The sequence below is a fragment of the Oryzias melastigma genome, linkage group LG16 (assembly GCF_002922805.2).
Source record: "Oryzias melastigma strain HK-1 linkage group LG16, ASM292280v2, whole genome shotgun sequence".
In the NCBI taxonomy this organism is placed as follows: Eukaryota; Metazoa; Chordata; class Actinopteri; order Beloniformes; family Adrianichthyidae; genus Oryzias; species Oryzias melastigma.
In genome coordinates, this window is record NC_050527.1 from 26,218,713 (window position 1) to 26,238,037 (window position 19,325).

At 37.1% G+C, this 19,325-nt stretch overlaps 1 protein-coding gene and 1 long non-coding RNA gene across 4 annotated transcripts; one reads left to right on the plus strand and one right to left on the minus strand.

The window, feature by feature from the left end:
- The first annotated feature begins 189 nt into the window (after nt 1-189).
- Nucleotides 190-8,124, plus strand: LOC118599851. The gene is made up of 2 exons (XR_004949367.1): nt 190-321; nt 7,928-8,124. It is a non-coding gene; the product is annotated as an uncharacterized LOC118599851 (long non-coding RNA).
- LOC112136701 (macrophage mannose receptor 1) lies at nt 6,603-19,325 on the minus strand. Of its 3 annotated transcripts, none has more exons than XM_036216058.1 (6): nt 19,199-19,325; nt 12,581-12,651; nt 11,073-11,477; nt 8,274-8,615; nt 8,114-8,202; nt 6,603-8,044 (listed from the first exon to the last, which is right to left on the minus strand). In XM_036216058.1, the coding sequence occupies exons 1-6, from the start codon at nt 19,255-19,257 to the stop codon at nt 7,964-7,966; spliced, it is 1,047 nt and encodes a 348-aa protein (XP_036071951.1). In that variant the 5' UTR covers nt 19,258-19,325; the 3' UTR covers nt 6,603-7,963. The 3 variants fall into 3 exon arrangements, with proteins under 3 accessions (XP_036071951.1, XP_024114349.1, XP_036071952.1); XM_024258581.2 differs by having other exon boundaries at nt 12,581-12,622; nt 19,199-19,296; XM_036216059.1 differs by lacking the exon at nt 19,199-19,325 and having other exon boundaries at nt 12,581-13,151.

Sequence of the window (19,325 nt, forward strand, 5' to 3'; positions counted from 1 at the left end):
AACCTGAAGGTAAATCATTTTCTTACCATTAAAGCACAGAAATGTGTGGAAGGAATTACAGTTGGTGTCTTGCCACTTTTCCTCTCCTGCTATCATTACACATGTTTCCTCTCCCAGGTAGTAATCTGGATTGTTACTGTCCCACGACTGGAATCCAGTTCTGCTGTGTTGTCCTGTTGCTGACCATCTCCAGGAGTTGCTCTCATTTCCCATGGATGTTCTCCAAGCTGCTGGATCATCATGAAGACCAAACCAAGCCACGGAGTAGGAAAACTTGGCTTTCAATCTCATCAAGTCATCCATGCTTTCAAACGTAGCCAGGTCGGTGTATTCCTCCCTGCAGTATTGTTGAGCATCACTCCAGCTCAGTAAAAGGTTGACATAGTGGTACTGATACAGGGGGACCTTTGGGCAGGACATACAGCCTGGATGGAGAAGATAAAGTGAAAATATTCCCTATGCAGTTTTTATTTTATGAACTCATATTGTTATTATTCATCACAAATTTAAAAAAGTTATGGTATGTACTTTTGTAAATCTGCCATAGCCAAATCAATTTTAAATGTAAAATTTAAGTGTGAAATGTAAAGCTATATGTACACAATAATAAATATTAAGTCTAAACACAAATCTAAATCCTAAATATGAATTTTAACTCAGTCTAGAATAGAAAGTTGTTGATCCTTTATTGTATGTGTTACATCTAAAAGTAAATGTTAAATCTAAACACTAAAGAATTTTAAATGGTAAGTATAAATTTAAATGTTCAGTTTAAATGTTTGGGAAATATGATAATGTGATCAAGCTCCTCCCCCCAGTCCGACCCTAAAGGGAAGTTTAGTAATATCTTTTGAAATAACCTAAGGATATTGAAAAAGGTCGTTTTTAAGGAGCATTTCCATTATTTTGATTTGATTTAGTTCGTTATATTTCTTTTATTAATTTCTCACCTATCAGATCAGGTTTCTAGCAACAGGTGAAGGTGAATGGACAACAAGCAATTTGAATTAAGGGTAACACTTTAGATGAGGTGCTTCAAAACACTCAATATAACGTTGACAAGCACAGTTAATACATTGTTAAGCTAATAACCAGTTTATTAATATGTACTATGTAGACAATGGTTTTACTTTAGATGTTAATAATTCTTATTACGTTAAAAAAACCCTTGTTTGGCTTATTGTGCTAATAAATGTCTTGATACGACCTCACACACGTTAATATTGTTTTTAAATGTGTTAATAAGCCTATTAAGGAATATCATTATAAATTGTTGCTGAATTAATAGAAACAGAGTTTTAATCTCTTTTTTATGGATTTTTTGCTTCTTTATCATTAAGTCTTTTTTAATGGTCCTTTATTATGAGAAAAATGCTACAAGAACATGTTAAAAACACAAAAAAATTAACATTTTCGTTGCAGTGCGTTTTTTAGCCTTTCAGAGTAAACTATATCCATATATATGATCATATATTACCTCTGGCACACTGAAGAAGGAATTTTTGGAAATGTAAATTATTTTCGTAAATCCTTTTCCTATCCAGAAATAAGACACGTTGGTGTCTGAGAAACTGCCTGTCCCTCCCACAAGGAGCCAAGGATGATGTCATCCTAGACATGATGTCAAGGATGACATCATATCATCCTTGAGCCGACCTCGACAATGTGTCTACGTTTCACCCGCGAAAACAAGCAACGTCCGAACTTTATCAAAGTTGGATGCGTAGATTGCGCTTATAAAATGAAAGTGTTTTGCAATCACCAATAGCTCCGCAGAGAAAGTGTGTGTAAGTTTTAGGGTGGGTGCTGGCAGTATAAAGGCTTCTTGGGAGGGGCTGTTCCCCACTTTGTGATGTCACAATGTGAGGAGCCACCCATTTTAGTGGGTTGGAAGAGACTAGTGCCCAGAGAGCAGGTTTTTAGAGGAATGCTCAGAGATGCTTGAATTGCTCAAGATACCACTTGGTGTTGTATTACACTGAAAAGCTCAAAGAGTTGATTTAGCATTAAAAAGGCAAAAAGTTTAGAAACTGAAATTGTCCGTCTCAAAAAACAAAAAAAGTTTTGAAAAAGAAAATTAATGTTTTGAAACCTAAAAAATAGAACATTTGAAGCCTAAAATAATTTTAGATTGGAAACAAGTTTCTGACATTTTACTGTTTTTTTTTTTTTGTTTTTTTTTTTATGGTCAAACACCAACATTTTTTTTTATTTGTTTTATTTGGGTTTCAAATAATATTGTCCCCCAATTTAGCCCCATGTGGTCACATTAGCATATTTCCAAAACAAAAAGGCAATATTTATATTCAACATTTAAACTGAACATTTAAATTTTATATTTAAGATTTCAATTAAACATTTCTTTTAGATGAAGATATAGGATTTACTATGTATAATTAACATTTAGGTTTAACATTTTTAGATTCGTATATATTATTTAGGTTTACATTTAGATATAGTAATGTTCAGCCCTTATTTGTTGTGGCGAGGGACCAGAGGCAGCTCAGCAGATGCGAATATGTCAAATCCGCGAATAAGGAGAACCGCCCCCATGGAAAAGGATGTCTGTCACCGGTCCATACTCATCAAAAACACTTCTGATCATACCTTGTAAAATGTTTTAATATATTATTTTGAGTCAGCTGATGCCAGGAGCGCCCCTCCTCTGTGGGGGCTCCGATACACTTCAGCATCGCAGCACCTCCTCAAACACAAACATTTCAGAGAAGTGTCTAGAGCTTTTGTGAGCAACTTAAGAGTCATATAACAAACAAAAAACAAAAGAAAAAAAATCAAAGAAACGTGAATACACAGGGGAACACTTCATAACATTTAAACAGATATTTGCCATTTACATTAACATTTAAATTTTGATTCATTATTTAAATTCAACTTTGAGGTTAATATTTAACATTTTAATATTTACATGTATTATTTATGTACAATTTTACATTTCACACAGATTTCACGCACATAATTTATCTTATAATAATTAATCATTATTATTTTTAAAATAAATTTAGCATCTAAATATCTTCAAATCACAGGAATAATTCTTATTTCAGATATTAAAAAAATGTGTAGAAACTGCAGAACATGTAGAAGGAAATGTTTAAGTGTGGGAAATTTGTCAGAAAATGTAAGTAAATTAATTTATAAATCTGATGCCCCATGAAATAAACTTTAGTGTAGAAGTTAAGAGATTTCAAAAACACACAAAGTAAAAAGACAGATTATAAATGAGAAAAACTTGTGTTTAGATGTAATTTTCTGAAAAAAATAATCCTGCCGAATCTCAGAAATAAACTTTTTCTTCTGTATTTTGATATGTTAAGACTCGGAACATTTAAACATGAAGGTGTTTGTCACATTATCTGATGTGAGCACATTCTATGCAATCGAACGTTTATTTGCAAACTATTTTAAACAAATATGAATCTCTCAAAGAGCATTAATGGCTTTAAATGAGAGTAAAACTTACCCAAAAAGAGCAGAGTCATCAGCGGCGCGTACTTATCCATTCTCTGATTTCACTGCAGGAGATTAAACACGGAGATGAAACTCTAAATGTTTGAGATCTTTACAGAAATTCACTGCTGTCCAAACATGTCTGGAAAAAGTAAAATGTGAAAATGCGTCTGAAATTGTGTGGAAAAGCGCCAAATATTGCAGTCAGTTTGGATACTAATAGAAATAATTAGAGGCCAAGTAAAAATATTTAAACATATATATTTTTAAGGCAAACAAGAATTTTTAATCACATGAAAATGTAAATTTTTACTACATCTTGTCTAGTTTATTCCTGTAACAGAAGCTGAAATATTCAGTAAATATGATGGTACTCACAGAAGTTCTGATGATGAGATCTGAGACTTGGATCTGATTAAAGGACTTTAATGCTTGAATCATTTCCATAATATGCAAAAGCTGCTTTGTTAAACCTTTTATTTATCCAGGTTGGTCGATTGGGAACAATTTATCATTTACAACGACATTAGTTTGCAGCGACAATTCAAAAACAGAAGACAACACAATCTAAATAAAACATAACATTCACACATCAGTTTATGTTTCTGTTTAGAATAAAAAGTCAAAACATTTAAAAACATCTACATTTGTATTTCCGTAAAGGTTATTGTTCCCACTGGTTCTACCTCTTGTATTTTTTCTGAAGGATTTATTGATTTGACGACAAAGTTTTTACTTAACTGTCATTTTGATGAAAATAAACTTGACATAATGACAAAACGTGTGAAGGAGAATGTAAATTACACAGTAAAAAAGTGAAACATTGAATTAATTAACAAAATTCTTGTAATTTGTTACATTTAAAAAATATTAGTTTGTATCAAATTCTATTTTTAAGTTGAGTAAACTATTAACTCAAATTTTAATTTGATGAAAACTAATAAATTTAAATGTAATAAATTACAGAATGTTTGATAATTGATCCAATGTTTCACTTTTCAGTGCACTTCAGTGAAATGTTTCTGGGTTGTCCGTGGAGGGTCATATAACGGAGGATCTGCATCTTAAAGGGAGAGGAGGCGTGTCTTTGAGTTCCCTTGAGGCTCGTACGACCACCTCAAGGTCACGTCATGAATATGGAATCTGCCATAGTCACACGTGTCGTAAGTGTATCGTGAAATATTTTTAAGGACAATGCAAGTTCCTCGCACTTATGTCATAAGAGTTCACTTCGACCTCTCGCCTGCAGCATACCCGTAGATTTTTCCTGCTGGCCACCTGCAACAATACAAGTTTGACCACTTTTTATCCACCTATAAGGTCGAAGGCTTTAGTTAGTTCTTCAAAGGTTTTGAAAACTCCCTTATAGACAAAGACTGAGACGAGTCTAGTTTTTATGTGCTGCCTGTTTTCTCTGCTTCTTAAACAGTTTAAAAATCAACCTTTGCAAAGACCTTATAATGGCAGCCAATAACAAGATTGGGCTTTTGGTGTTTTTAACATGTTTTTGTGGCATTTCCCTGTTAATGGAGAACATATTTTGAAAATTCAGATTAAAACTGCATTTCTGAGTATTTCTTTATTCAAATTGTTGTGAATCAGGATCAGATGGAAAAAAAATGTTTTGGGGATGTAGAAAATATGCCGAAAATAGATCCATGTATGTCTTTGCTTTTAAAATTCACTGCTCTGTGGTTAAGTGATGCTTTGTTTATATTTATATTTTTTCTGGTTTTAACAATTTTAACACTCTAATTGTGTAACTTTGTTTTTAATTTCCAAGCTGCAAATTAAATATATACATTTTTTACAACCAAATGATGTACTTCCATGCATTTATTATATATTTAGACGTAGTTTAAATGTATAATAAGTGCATACAAGTACATCATCATTTTCCTGATCCAGGAAAAGTTTATAAGTAACTGGGTTTTCTCTACCTTGCAGAATCTTTTTCATTGATTTCGTTTAGCTGCGTCTCGTGAAACTCAGATGCAGAGTTTCTGCAGATTTCGATATGCAAATGATCTCCCGGAAAAAGCAGATTTTCCAGGGAAAAAGTCTTCTTAGGGAAATCAGGTGTCCTTGTTCCTCTAATCCGATCATGGAAATAAAGTTTGCAGGACATTAAAGAACTCGATTACTTGATAAAGCAAATTGAGAGTATTTACATGTAGTATTTGCTTAGATATGTTGGATTTGTCTGTTTTCCATGAGTCGGTGGAGGATTTGGTAAACCAGATTTCTGAATTGATCACACATGAGACCTTTCACACCGGCTCATTTCATCTGAACCGGATCAGGGTTCATTTTGCAATGTGAACACTCACCTGGACACTGGCATGTTTGCATTTGAACTCCGGTACGGTTCAGATCCATGTGAGTGTAGACTGTGAAAGGAGACCTTCGTGATGTTCACGTGATACGTGTGCCGATTGACTGTATACAAGAACTGGACTGAGTGAGTGTGATCTCATCCATAGAAAATGGTTTACTTCCAGTTCCAGCCAAATGAAATCAATTCAGTCGCCATATGGATGCCGCCATGTTGGAGCCAGATGACATCAGTAAGCAGTGATTGGTCATTTCTTTGGCAATTCTTACCCTTAAAGACCTGGTAGTCTGTCTTTAAATAGTCCACCTCCACTATATCATCCTTAACTAGAAGCACCTGTTTGAGGTGGTTAGCTGCATAAAGACACCTGTCCACCCAATATATCAGTAAGGCTCTAACTACTAACATGGCCAAGACCAAAAAGCTGTCCAAAGACACCAGAGGAAAAACTGTAGACCTTCACAAGACTGGACAGACCTATGGAGCAATTGCCAAGATGCTTGGTGGAAAAAGATCCTCTGTTGGAGCAATTATTAGAAAATGGAAGAAGCTAAACATGACTGTCGATCTCCCTCGTACTGCGGCTCCATGCAACATCTCACCTCATGGCGTGTCAATGATCATAAAGAAAAGGTGAGGACGGCTCAGAACTACACGGGAGGAGCTGGTCAGTGACCTGGAAATAGCTGGGACCACCGTTTCCATGGTTACTGTTAATAATATAGACATCATAACCAGGACCGTCTTTGAGTTTGACCATATGGATGATCCAGAGAATCAGATGAGACCTAAAAAGAACTTTTTTTTTTTTTCAAAATTGTATTTTTTTTTCCCAAGAACGCATATAATATTTGGGCTTAAGGTCTATATAAATAGAAGTTGTTGGTCTCAATTCCACTCATGTTTGGAGGAAGAAGAACGATGAACACCATTCCTATTGTGAAGCATGGGGGTGATAGCATCATGGTACCAAGGTGTTATGGGAGAGGACGAGTGCACTGTACTTGGAGAGGATGATCGGGGCCAAGTGTGAGATTTCTGGGACCAACCTCCTCCTCTCAGTTTGAAGATGAAGATTGGTCGTGCCTGGGTCTTCCAACATGAAGCACACAGCCAGGAGAACCATGGAGTGGCTCTGTAAGAACCACATCCAGGTTCTGGAGAGGTCTAGCCAGTCTCCAGACCTAAACCCAATAGGAAATCGTTGGAAGGAGCTCAGAAACCTGACTGATCTAGAGGAGATCTGTGAGGAGGAGTTGGCCAAAATCCCTCCTGCAGGGCAAACCTGGTGAAAAACTGCAGAACTCTTTGGCATGTGTAACCGCAAACAAAGGTCACTGAACCAAATATTAACATTGATTTTCTCAGGTGTTCAAATACTCACGTGCCTCACTGTATTTCAGACGAGTTTATTATCGGTATTAATAATAAAACAGCCTTTCTTTTAGAAGAGAAGCTATTTCTAACATTTAAATAACTTGTATTTAGGATTTCGTAACCCTTTACTGGAGCACATAAAATAGATATAGTTTTAGGTTTGTCCAAAATCAGCCACAAGAAACATCTATGTAAAAAAAACACGATCCGTCTCCAGAATGAAGAGACTTTTATTCATGCAACACTGTTATTTCCACTGTTGTTATCCACATCAGAATTATTAGAACATTCTACCACATAATACGGTTAAATAAACCCCCGAAAAAACCCAAAATGCTTCATTCCAATTGGTATTTTCCAATATTAATTATGAGTGATTCATTTCATTTTCACAAGGAATTTATAGTCGATAAATATCTGCCTCAGACAGATCAATCCAGTCGGATCGTAGGAATAGAAATTGATTTATTAATAATTAAATTCATGGTCACACTCCTAATACTTATGTGATTTCTAGGTAATCTGGTTTAACACAGAAACGTTTTTATTTTGGATCAAAATCAAACCAAAGTTGATTGTTGTAAAAATTCAAATTCTACTAATTCTAGTTTCTCTATCCGTTTCTTCTAAATGAAAACAAAATAGAAACAAACAGAACCAAGTAAATGAAAGCTTTGTGATCATCGTTAATACACAAAATCTTCATTTTTTAACTAATAAAATGTCATGTTTATCTAACACATTCAGGAGCATGAAGACGTGGAGGTCAGCCGGGTCACTGGGTCACTCTGGACTTTGTTGGAGTTCAACCGTCCACTGCAGGTTGAAGTCGGTCCATCCGTCCTCTGCGAGCAAATCAGAAAGCTGAAAGAGAACGAAACATTCAGAAAGGAGGACTCTTTCAGACAAAATAAAAGAGTCACAGAGATCTACCTGCCACAGGATCTGGGCGTTGACTTTTGGGTCGCTCAGGTCCACCTCACTGAGGATTTTAACCTTAAAGGTGGTTCTTAACCTGGAAACTGAGCCACACAGGACAAACGGTCACACGGCAGAGTCAGGGTTCTGTGTGGAACGTTGTTTGAATCGTCACCTTGATGGCAGATGAACCCGGTCTCCACACTGCAGTCCTGGTTGTCCCACAGGTGAGTCTCGGTGTCCTCCAGGACACAGTGTCCGCCGCTGGGGTTGGTCAGGCCGGCGGGGTTGTTGTTCCGGAAAGGGCTGTGGCTCTGGTCAGACCAGGTCCAGGGCTCCCGGTACAGACCGAACCAGACCAGAGCGGAGGATGATCTGTGGTTGTTCGCGTCTGTGTTTTCCGCCTCGTTCTCAATCGTTGCCAAGTCCAAGAAGTGGCTCCTGCAGTACTGCTGAGCAGAACTCCAGGCCATCGTCTCTTCAATGTAGAAATAGACTTTCTGGTTCTGTTCTGTTACTGCAACATAAAATGTAGAATTAATGTTCATTGAAGAAATCTTTTCTATGCTGATGACATTTCCATCGGCTAACATCTTCACTCTCTCATAGGATTCAGTGGTTACTCATTTTATAAACAAACAGTTGTTGTGTTTGTCCAACACATTCTCATCCTCAAGTCCACACATATTAACATTTGGTTAAGGACCCCTCTGCGTCACTTTTTGACGTTTTGGATGTCCCCAGCTCGTAAAATCAAGGGTCCACAACCCTCAGGACGCAGTACCGGATGTGCACTGGTCCTCAGGACGCGTCCAATACCGGTAACCCCAACCTTGACCCGGTACCGAGTCCTACCGTTTACTGCGCATGGTTTGTGTCCGGTACCATGTCCCAGCGCTGGGCACAAACTGTATCTTGGTGCTCGATACATAACTGAAGAACGAAAACATGGAAAGAATTTAACTGGGGCTGCACGGTGGTGCAGTGGTTAGCGCTCTTGCCTCACAGCGAGAAGGCCCCGGTTCGGATCCCGGCTGGGACCTTTCTGTGTGGAGTTTGCATGTTCTCCCCGTGCATGCGTGGGTTTTCACTGGGGACTCCGGCTTCCTCCCACCGTCCAAAAACATGCTTCATAGGTTCATTGGTGACTCTGAATTGTCCCTAGGTGTGATTGTAAGAGTGTATGTGTGTGTGATTGAGGCCCTGTGACAGACTGGCGACCTGTCCAGGGTGTACCCCGCCTTCGCCCTTCAGTAGCCGGTTAGGCTCCGGCACCCCCGCGACCCCGAAAGGGACAAAGCGGTCAGGAAGATGGATGGATGGACAGACTTTAACTGGAAGGAAAGATTGAAGGTCAAATTTACTTTGAATCCTAATTTAAAATCAGGATTCTGTGTGATTCTTTAGTACATTTGATGGTATATCTGTTTTCATGATGGAAGTGCTCTGACCTCTGTGCTTTTAATAAAACTCTTCATGTTTCTCAAACGGAACAACTTTATTCAATAGTGTATCCTCAAATACCTACGGCCCGTCTGACCCTCACCGGACATTCACCCACCAGTGGAGCCACACTGGAGGCAAAGTGGGAGGGAAGTGTCATGCTCAAGGACACAACAGCAGTTGGCTGGCAGGAGCGGGGATTGAACTCTCGACCTGCTCAACCACCTGAGCCACCGGCACCTAAACGGCGGAGGCCATCAGGCATGTAGAGTGACCTGCTTTTAATGCCCCTCCTGGGCTGCCTGCTGGCGGCGCTTGATATGGATAGTCCAGGAGTCTGCAACCTTCAACTCTGAACGAGCCATTCAGGTCGACTACAACCCTAAGAAATTGGACATTGATTTGTATTTATGCGATTGTTACTAATATGATAAGCATTATTGAACTGTTGTTCATATTACATAAATAAAAACCCAAACATAAGAAAAGCCCTTTTTTTTTAACTTTTGACAGAAGTCCCTTTCAAAATAAAAGACGCCCTGTCATATGATCATCTCAATGCAGTAAAAGTAGTAGCAGCAAGTGTAATGTCAGCAGTGATTGAATAAAAATAGTTCACTTCACTGTTGTTGGTGCATCTCTGCCAGAAATGTAAATCTAACAAACCAAAATGAAATCCGAGCTAATTAAGTGACCAGTGCCATATTTTTCTAACACACTTAAAATTCAATATTTTTTTCAAAAATAGAAAATTGATAATAATAGTAAATTGATGTGCCTTAATACTGGTTGTGGTTCTTGATTCTTTGTAGTACCAAACAAGACACACAAAAATGCGTCAAAATGTTGTAGTTCAACTTGTGTACGCACCGTCCTTCAACTGTTAGTAAATGAGTTAAAGTTTGGCCTAGTTTACTTTTGTTTTTGCTCTTTACTACTTTATTAATAGCTACTTTGTAACATTTATAAACTATTTTATTTTTCTTTATTAAAAGAGCCACATTTGGCTCTGGAGCTGCAGGTTTCAGACCACTGGGACAGTAAATCGTCCAATCAGAGCTGCTTCTAGTTGACTCCGCCCTGTGGCTGCCCAGCTGTTGCCTTGTTTCATAATCACCGCCTGACCTTGAAATGTTGACCCATTTTTACTTTTAGAGAAAAATCGTCATAAAATCTTAACTTTTTCTTAAAACTTCCTGACCATACAAGGTGTGAAAAAAGGTTCTTCCGCCTCCCGACTACAAATGCCGCCGCGTGGCCTACTGCCGAATTTTGAGATATGTGACCGTAGTCAACGATGCAACGAGGACCATGGACCCAGACGACCCATGCACTCATGTGGGGGGGTTGTACCATCCATACAAACCCCCACACAAGTCCATGCGACTCGTAGGAAATAACCGTCTTTGTTTTTGTGTTTCAAGTCCTACCATTCACAGCTTTTGTTGGGCTTCACCGCCTCTAAGTGGACTACAGGAGGCGGCTTGGTCTGAGTTTATTCATCTACATAAAAACCCAAATCTTTTCTTACCATTGTAGCATAAAAACCTCAGGGCAGCAGCACAGTTATAGTCCCCCCAACTTCCCCCGCTCCTCATCATCCCGCATGATTCTAGTCCTCCATAAAAGTCCAGATTTGGGTAAGACCAGGCCTGGTACCCGGTCGTGGTGGTCTCCTCCGTCACCGACCATCTCCAGGAGTTGCTTTGGTTGCCCATGGACGTCTTCCAAGCGTTCGGATCGTCCCAAAGCCCAATCCAGGCCTGCTTGTGGGCGAAGGTAGGCTGCAGCCTGCTTATATCATCCAGGCTTTCAAACGTAGCCAGGTCGGTGAAGTTCTCTCTGCAGTACTGCTGGGCTTCGTACCAGGACAGGACCGAGTCCACATAGTGGTACTGGCGCAGAGGGACCTTTGAGCAGCAGCTCAGAGAAAATCCTGATGGAGACGAGATGGATCAGGAAGAGTCAGGAAATCCTGTCAGGAAGCTCATGAAAACACTGAATAGCAGAAATGAGACTTTCAAAATAAAATGCAAGATAATCTCTGAAGAAAACTTTCTGTGACTATTGCAGTTAGAAAAATAAAAGCTGTTATTGTTTATTTAAAAGTTAAACCAGATTACAGCAGCAGCACCAAAAGAAGTTAGATTAATAAAAATAAACTATTTGTCAGACATTATTTTAAGATAGAAAAATGATCTTTAAAGAGAATTAGAGCCACGAAACATAAAGAAGTCATAAAAAAATTAAAGTTGTAATTTTTTTTTTCATTTGTAAGTTGGCTCTAGTCCTTCATCTAGTATTTTTCAATTACATTTAAAATATTTAAGAGAAACATAAATAAATGCTTGATCTGAGAAACTTACGACTCAAAGTGGTTTTAGCTCCCAAAACAAACAGGAAGCAGCAAATAAAACTGTGTTAACTGTAAATATTGTCACAACTTCTCCAGCTTGCAAATTCCGAAATTCCCTTTAAATTTCCAATTAAGACAAAATCAGTTAAATATTTTTTTCTGTTGCTTATTGACTAATATACACACCCAATCTTTTAAATAATATGTTTTCTTGATGTGCCCCACCAGTTGATTGAGCTTGCAGTTAAAAGGTTGAGTTTACCCCCCCCCCCCCAACCTTTTTTTGTTTTAAATTTGACCTAATTGTAGATTTCTTTTTTTTTTTTTACTCAGACGTTTCTATTAAACATCTCCATGGTGCATCCCATCCAAAGTCTGTTCCCTCAGTTGGATCTTTTTGAAAAGTCTTTTTGTTTTTCTGACTTTTCCCTGAAAGTGATGTCGTCAGACTTTGTTTTCCAGAAACAAACAATGGATTAAAATCTACAAATATTCACATTTAAGATTTTTTAATCTGTAACTTTTTAGCAGAAATAAAGTATTGAGATTTTTGACACATGAAAGTTTTGAGAAATGTTTCTGATTAATGTTAACAAAATAAAAGCGTCTGCAGCGTTTTCCTCTGTATTTTATTGGATACTCAAAAATAGACAAATATAATGTATAAAAAATAAAACTCTTACCAAAGAAGAGGAGAGTTCTCCAGTGATCCATTTTTGATTTGACTGCAAACAAAAATATGTTTGAAAAGATTCTGTGAAAAGATTTAAAGTATTTCCATAAAAATTGAATTTATTCTGGTGAAAGAATCAAAAGTAAAACAATGTTTCTTGATGGATTAACAGTTTGGCTATGAATTTGTAAAAATTAAAAAACAACAAAAAAAAATACACTAAAATTTTGAAAATAGTATTTAAACCTGGTTTAAAAACAAAAGGAAAACAAACAGAAGCAATATCAGAAACTCAATAAAACAAAACATACTTGTATCTTTGTTTTATTTACCCTCCATATATTAGTGGTAATTCATCACTTGATTTAAAATTTTTAAAAATATGATTCAAACTTTGATCTGGACTGAATTAATTTCAATCTTTAAAACTTTTATTTATTTCCTGAGTGTTCATTCCTTCTTCAATTGGAGAAAATGTTACTAAATCAAATGTTTTTTAGACGATTTACAAAGAAATGACAATTGTTTCATTAATATTAAACTTGTTTTCTCTCTAAATATAATGTCCAGTTACTTCTTCTAAAATAAAGTTCATGTTACAACGCGTAACAGCATACATTCATATTGTAATTTAGGTGGTGAGCACAGGCACTTTTTGCTTCACAATATTAAAAAGTACCCAGTGCTCTGTTTTATTTTGTGTGTATTAATATGAATTAACTCTTGTTAGTGATACAAAAAAAAGTCCCAACAAAGAACTAAATCCTGTTTTTAGAGGATAACATCAGAAGAGAGTTTAGCCGGAGTCACGTTGGATTCATCTGTCAAAACCAGGAAAAGATGTTTAAACCCAAAATACAGGAAACTGGGATTTATGGCAGAAACTTAAAGATTTAAGAAATAAACTACAATAGGACAAAAACCCACAGAAAGGACTAAACATGACAACTGAAAATCAGAAACATTTATACACCGAGGACAATTAACAGAAATGAAAACAGCTGCAGATGATCAACATGAACCTGAAGAGACTGACAGGAGACAGAATACGACTAAAACACTTCTGAAGAACCTAAACTCAAACTGCAAAATGTTATCATACTAACATTAGATATTGTTAATTATTTCAGCATTCTGGGGATAAAACTTTTAGGAAATCTGTTTACAAAATATGACAATTTACATTTATGTTGATTCTGTCTGCAGCACAATGCCAAAATGAAGAGCTTTAATCGCTAAATTCTTCTAAGTCAATGATAAAGTGAATAAACTCATGTTGACAATAATTTGTTTCATAAAAAATGACAATAGTATCACTTACACAGGTCTGATGGCCGAGTCCAAATCTGTGTTTTTGACCCTCTCTAAAATCCTGTCCAGGTCTTATCTGACTGTAAAAGTCCAGTGGAGCTCGGATCAATACTCACAGATCTTCATGCAGCAGCTGCTTCCCTGAAGCTGGAATCTCAAACTGGATGAAGAAGCTTCACCCTGAAAGCCTGATGTGGAGCATTTGAATATGTAAACTTTTACCTTTAGAGAGGCTTTTTTGGACGGGGTGGCTGTTGCAAATCAAAATCAGTTTTTCTTCTTTCTTTCCTCTGGTTTCCTGGTAAAACCAACCCTCCATGTTGAACAATGCAAAACACTCCTGGTGACTTCCTGCAGAGGTTCTCTTGGACCTGAACCCTCGTCCTCCAGGAGAAGTTTGTTTGTTAGACTGGAGCTTCAATAAAGACATTTCTGAAATTTGAGCTTTTCTTTGAATAAAAATAGGTGTATAAGCTATAAAGTCTTTAAATAATTTGAAGCTTGAGTTATAATTACAGCCCAACTCTTTTGAACAATATGGAACAGAGAACTAATTAGCTGTAAGAAAATAATAATAAAAAAAATCTTTTGATCTAAAACCTTTGATGCTTTTTGGGACTTTTACTATGTTTATGAAGGGGATTTCCAACAAAAAAATATTTAAAATAAAAAATGTCCAATTAAACCTCTAAAAATTAAATTTTTAGCTCCTTGTCAAATAAAATCTTTGTTTTGTTCACCCTTCATGAGAACTTATTCAAGAAAATGAGATGGAATTTGATCAAATCCAACAAGTAAATAATAAATTTATTTCTTTGATCCTTCTGGATATCTTCAGATCAGCATGATCACATATTTATCATGACTCAATTCTCTTTTATTCTCTCCAACTGTTTAAAATCAGTTTTTTGATGTCTAAAGGTGTAACCTACTGTTGTTTCTATCTTCAAAAGACACATTTTATACCGGAAATGTTCTGAAACTTCAGCTGGAACTCTTCCCTCTTGATGGACTCGATGACCCTCCACCCTACTGCAGACCCAAAAAACGTGTTTGCTGGCTCTACTTAAATAGTAATAATAATACATTTTATTTAAAGTGCTTTCAGAGCTCTCAAGGACACTGTACAGTTAAAGAACAAATAAAACATACATTTAAATAAAGTAAAATGTTGGTATATAAAACTATGATGGGTATGAGAGTTTACTGCTTATTACCTGGATCAGGTGTGTTTCAGGTGAGTTAGAACACGTGTAGGTCTCCAGCCCTCGAGGCCCTCAAGGACTGGAGTTTGAGGGTTGGACTGGTGACTCCTAACAGCAGCAGCTGATCAAAGGAGAAGCTTTAGATCAACATGAAAAATGTCTTTTTAAGACATTCAGGTTGTGGGATTTTGGTTAAAATCTTCATAATCATAACTAAAAGCACTACTGGGAACCTTTTTTTTTTTTTAAATAAAACAAATTGTCGTACGGGGACTTTAAATACTAAAGGAATTTGCCTAGAGATACACCCTTGATCAACTCTGTGAACTTAAGCAAACTAAATGTGTCTAAATACACCTTAAGTCTCTGTTTTTGCATCTTGTGGTTTTTCTGTTTATCCTGTAAATGTTTTGTTTTTACCCACAAACTTCATCTTAGAAGAATGTAAGTTAACTCCAGTATGAAACTTGTAACTTCAGATCATGTTATAAGTCGCTTTAAGTTTATTTAATTTTTACATTAGTGTAAAAATCAAACTAAATTCAAACCTAACTCACTCATCAGGTGGGTCTTATACCTTAAACAACATAAACAACAACTTTGTTTTTTAGGAGTTTTGTTTATCGTAAAATTGAGCAAAACCACAAACCGCATCCACTGCTGCCACGACCCCAAAAGTGAACTTTTGTAAGAATCCTCAAAGCTTTCCTTCATTCTGAGCAGCAGGAACCTTTTTGAATTTGAACCTCATAAATCCTGTCGGAGAGACTTGATCCATCCTCAGAGTCCAGACGCCGGCCTTCCTGCCCTCGGGACATTCAGGAAAATTCTTTGGAATGAGGATAAATCTCTGTTTGCATTCGGAGCTCTCTGGAGATGCTATTCAAATCCAGAAGTCTGATGACCCACTTCTTGAAAAGGAAGATCAGAGGAGCTTCTGTTTCAGAGAAGCTCAAGATGTTTAAGGATGGAGTGGATGGAGAAAGGAATAGAGGAGGAGTTTTAGAAGAATGTCCTGGAGATGAGGAGAGTTACACAAGGTGATGAAGATGAAACATGAAGGTGGGAACTGTCAGTGGTGATGACCCCCCAGGTAGAAGTGAGCTACAGAGGAGGAGAACTTCTGGAAGGAGAAGTCTCCTTTTGAGAGGAAAGAGAGATGAGACATGAAGAAAACGGAGGAAGAGACGGAGAAGTTGGGGGTTCAGGACAGGAATGCAGAAAGACTTTCCTAGAAGATCAGGAGGTTCTTCCAGAGGTGGGGACAGCTAGAACTAAAGGGATCAGCAGGAAGATGGGGTTTCATCTGGACTGAGAAGAGCAGATATAAAGAAACGTCATGAAAGGATGAAGAACATCTCCTCTTCAAGCTTCAAAGAATGTGTAATAAGAACTTTTCCTGATGGAACAGTCTCAAGTCTTTATACAAAACAATGTTAGATTTTACAATCATAAAAACCCAAAGAACGAATGAAGTGTAAAGGTGGAGCAACTCAAATACTCTCAAGGAAATGAGTGAAATGATCAGTTAGAAAGGAAATGAAGAAAACGAGAAGAAATGAAATGTAAACATCTAATCACTTTCAAATCCTCTCAGCTGAAGGTTAATGAGGACTTGTAACGGCTCACTTGTGGGACGCTGGAGGAACAGACAGAACTTCTTGGGCAGGTAGTGTGTATAAATAATTAACCAGTGGTTTCCAGTGAGTACAATATTTGTAAACTTGATTTTCTCCAAACCCCACTATTACTTCTTTTATCTAGATTATTTTTATTTTACTTGCATACATTTAAACTCCCCTATGAAGCTATAAAGAGGGTATTCAGAAACTAAACTAAGCAGAAGAGATAACTCTCTGAGGGAAACAGTATTTTGAACCCTTGAACATCTAAGCTTTAGCTCCAGTTAGCTGTTGTGCTAATTAAGGCTGGATATCAGTTATCATTTCCAGAAACGATTCGATTCCCAAGAGCCTGAATCGATTCGGATTTTTTTCGATTCAGTTCAATTTTAAGTTTACACATTTGTTTAGAAAGACATTAATAATCTACTATATAATTTGAATATATTTTTATTAATCTGATCCAGTTTACATTCTGTAAAATGAATTAGTGAAATAATGAGATTGTTAATATCATACAGTGTTAAATGTTCAGATCATGAACATTGTAAACATTGTTCTGCTTCTCCTGGAGGACGTTTCAGTTTGGCCACTAGGTGGTGATCATGCTGTAAAAGTGCATCTCATTCAAGAAGAAGAAGAGATAGTATAAGGGGAAAAAAAACATGTTTTAAACCACAAATAGTTACTTTAAAAATATTTCCTTAAAAGAGTTTGGAAAATTCATATAAGGATGTTCATTTAGTCATTAATGTACGTTTAGGTCGACCGATTGTTAGCATTAGCCGTCCTATGGGGAATTCCTGCAGCTGTCTCTACCAGGAGTCCCCAAACTTTTTCTTGTGAGGGCCACATAACTGTTTCCTTCTCTGATGGGGGGCCGGGGTCGTTTGTAGGCTAACAGAAGAAGAGTAATATTCACAGCCTAAACGTAAAGATTTATGGTTTTTCAGAAATCTATCACATGGACAAATTTCTAATAATTCTTTTCCAAAATCTTCACAAAAAAAAAAAATACTAAAACATTTCAATAACTGGATGTATAGTGTTACCTGTTATAGATTAATAGCTGAAGATGCTAAAATTGATAGCTAATAACACTGAAGCTGATAGCTGACTAAAATATTAGCGAAGTGCCAAATTAGCCAAAACAGCTAGCATGTAGCTGAAATGTTAGCTAAATGGCAAATTAGCCTAAAAAACTGGAAAAATGTCTAATTTAGCCAAAACCGCTAACATAAGGCTAAAATATTAGCTAAACTCAGAATTAGCCTAAAAAACTGAAAAGGACAAATTAGCAAAACAGCTAACCTGTCTACTTCAGCCGAAACAGTTTGGGGGGCCGGGTCAAGGGACCCAGCCTGTGGGCCGTAGTTTGAGGACCCCTGGTCTGGACCAAGTGGAGGTCTCTCGGCGCCCCATCCGGCTCGTCCTGGCGGGGTGGGGTCAGGTCTCTCACAGGACAGTGTTGGAAGGCGGGTCACAGGAGGGGGTTGGGTACGGCAGGCGTGAACGCAACTCTAGACGTGTGCCGGGCCCTCCTCGCGGATCTCCCTAGCCAGGGGACCCTTGTTGGGCCGGGGGTCCCCTGGCTCAGCTGTTGCCTAGCAGCTGACTTGGAACTGATGCGGGGCTGGGGAACCCGACTGTTTAATTAAAACGAAGCATCACGAGGGCCGCGTGGGTGCTGAGCACTGTGCTGATGCAACATGAGTTCTGTCCAGTTCTCTAAAGTGAAGAAATTCAATGAAGCCAGAGTTCACGTGTTCTTTAGGAGGTTTATTCGTACTTCATTCATGGTTTTAATATGTTTCATTTGCAATATATCTGTGAAAATTTCATGTAAAAGATAACTTTTTCCCATTTTTACCAATTTTCATCCATGCAATATGTAGAAAATGTTGGCAGTGTGACCCGGTCCATAGAACTATTAGAAAAGTATGTGTGTAGAATTAAACAGGAATCGTCTTGAGAACAAATACAAACAATGTCCGAAGATTAAACAGTTTACTGTCAAACTTAAGCAGAACATTTAAAATACAAGATGAATGAACATAATTATGAAATATCCAATTAGTGATTGTGGAAAAAGAGAAAATATAGTTATGTGAAATATTGTTAATTAATATGTGAAAAGTAGATAAAAGGATAAGAGTAAATAAGCATTGATGTATCCTCTCTTTAGACATCTATTTTTGAATTTAGTCCAACAGACCTGTTTTTCTTAAACATTGAAGATGGTACTGATTATTTTTGTATTGTTTTGAAATAAATCTAATTTGAAATCTAAAATGAAAATAATAATAAAATAATAATTGAAATAAGTTCAGGAATGTGATTGGAGGGACAAAAGGAGGGCAAATAAATAAAAACAAACAACAAAACTGAGACAACCATAGAACTTCGGGAGGAAGCAGAGTCCAACAAATCACTTAAATACAAAAAAGAAACAGAATTCCCTTAAAAACCTACAAAATAAAAGTAACGAACCTGCACACTTCCTGCTGACAGAAACAGGAGGAAAGGATTTTCCACATAACCGAGTCCATGAGATTTGATACTGTTCAACAACAGACTCTTATGATGGTTCAATTCTCTTTTCTACCGATCAGTCATC

Excerpts from the sequence above, each read along its gene's own strand:
- LOC112136701 (XM_036216058.1), bottom strand. The coding sequence starts at position 19,257 with ATGGACTCGGTTATGTGGAAAATCCTTTCCTCCTGTTTCTGTCAGCAG. Across the intron at positions 8,203-8,273 it reads CGGGTTCATCTGCCATCAAG|TTTCCAGGTTAAGAACCACC; the intron begins GTGACGATTCAA and ends TGTGTGGCTCAG. Across the intron at positions 8,045-8,113 it reads ACGCCCAGATCCTGTGGCAG|CTTTCTGATTTGCTCGCAGA; the intron begins GTAGATCTCTGT and ends GTTCTCTTTCAG.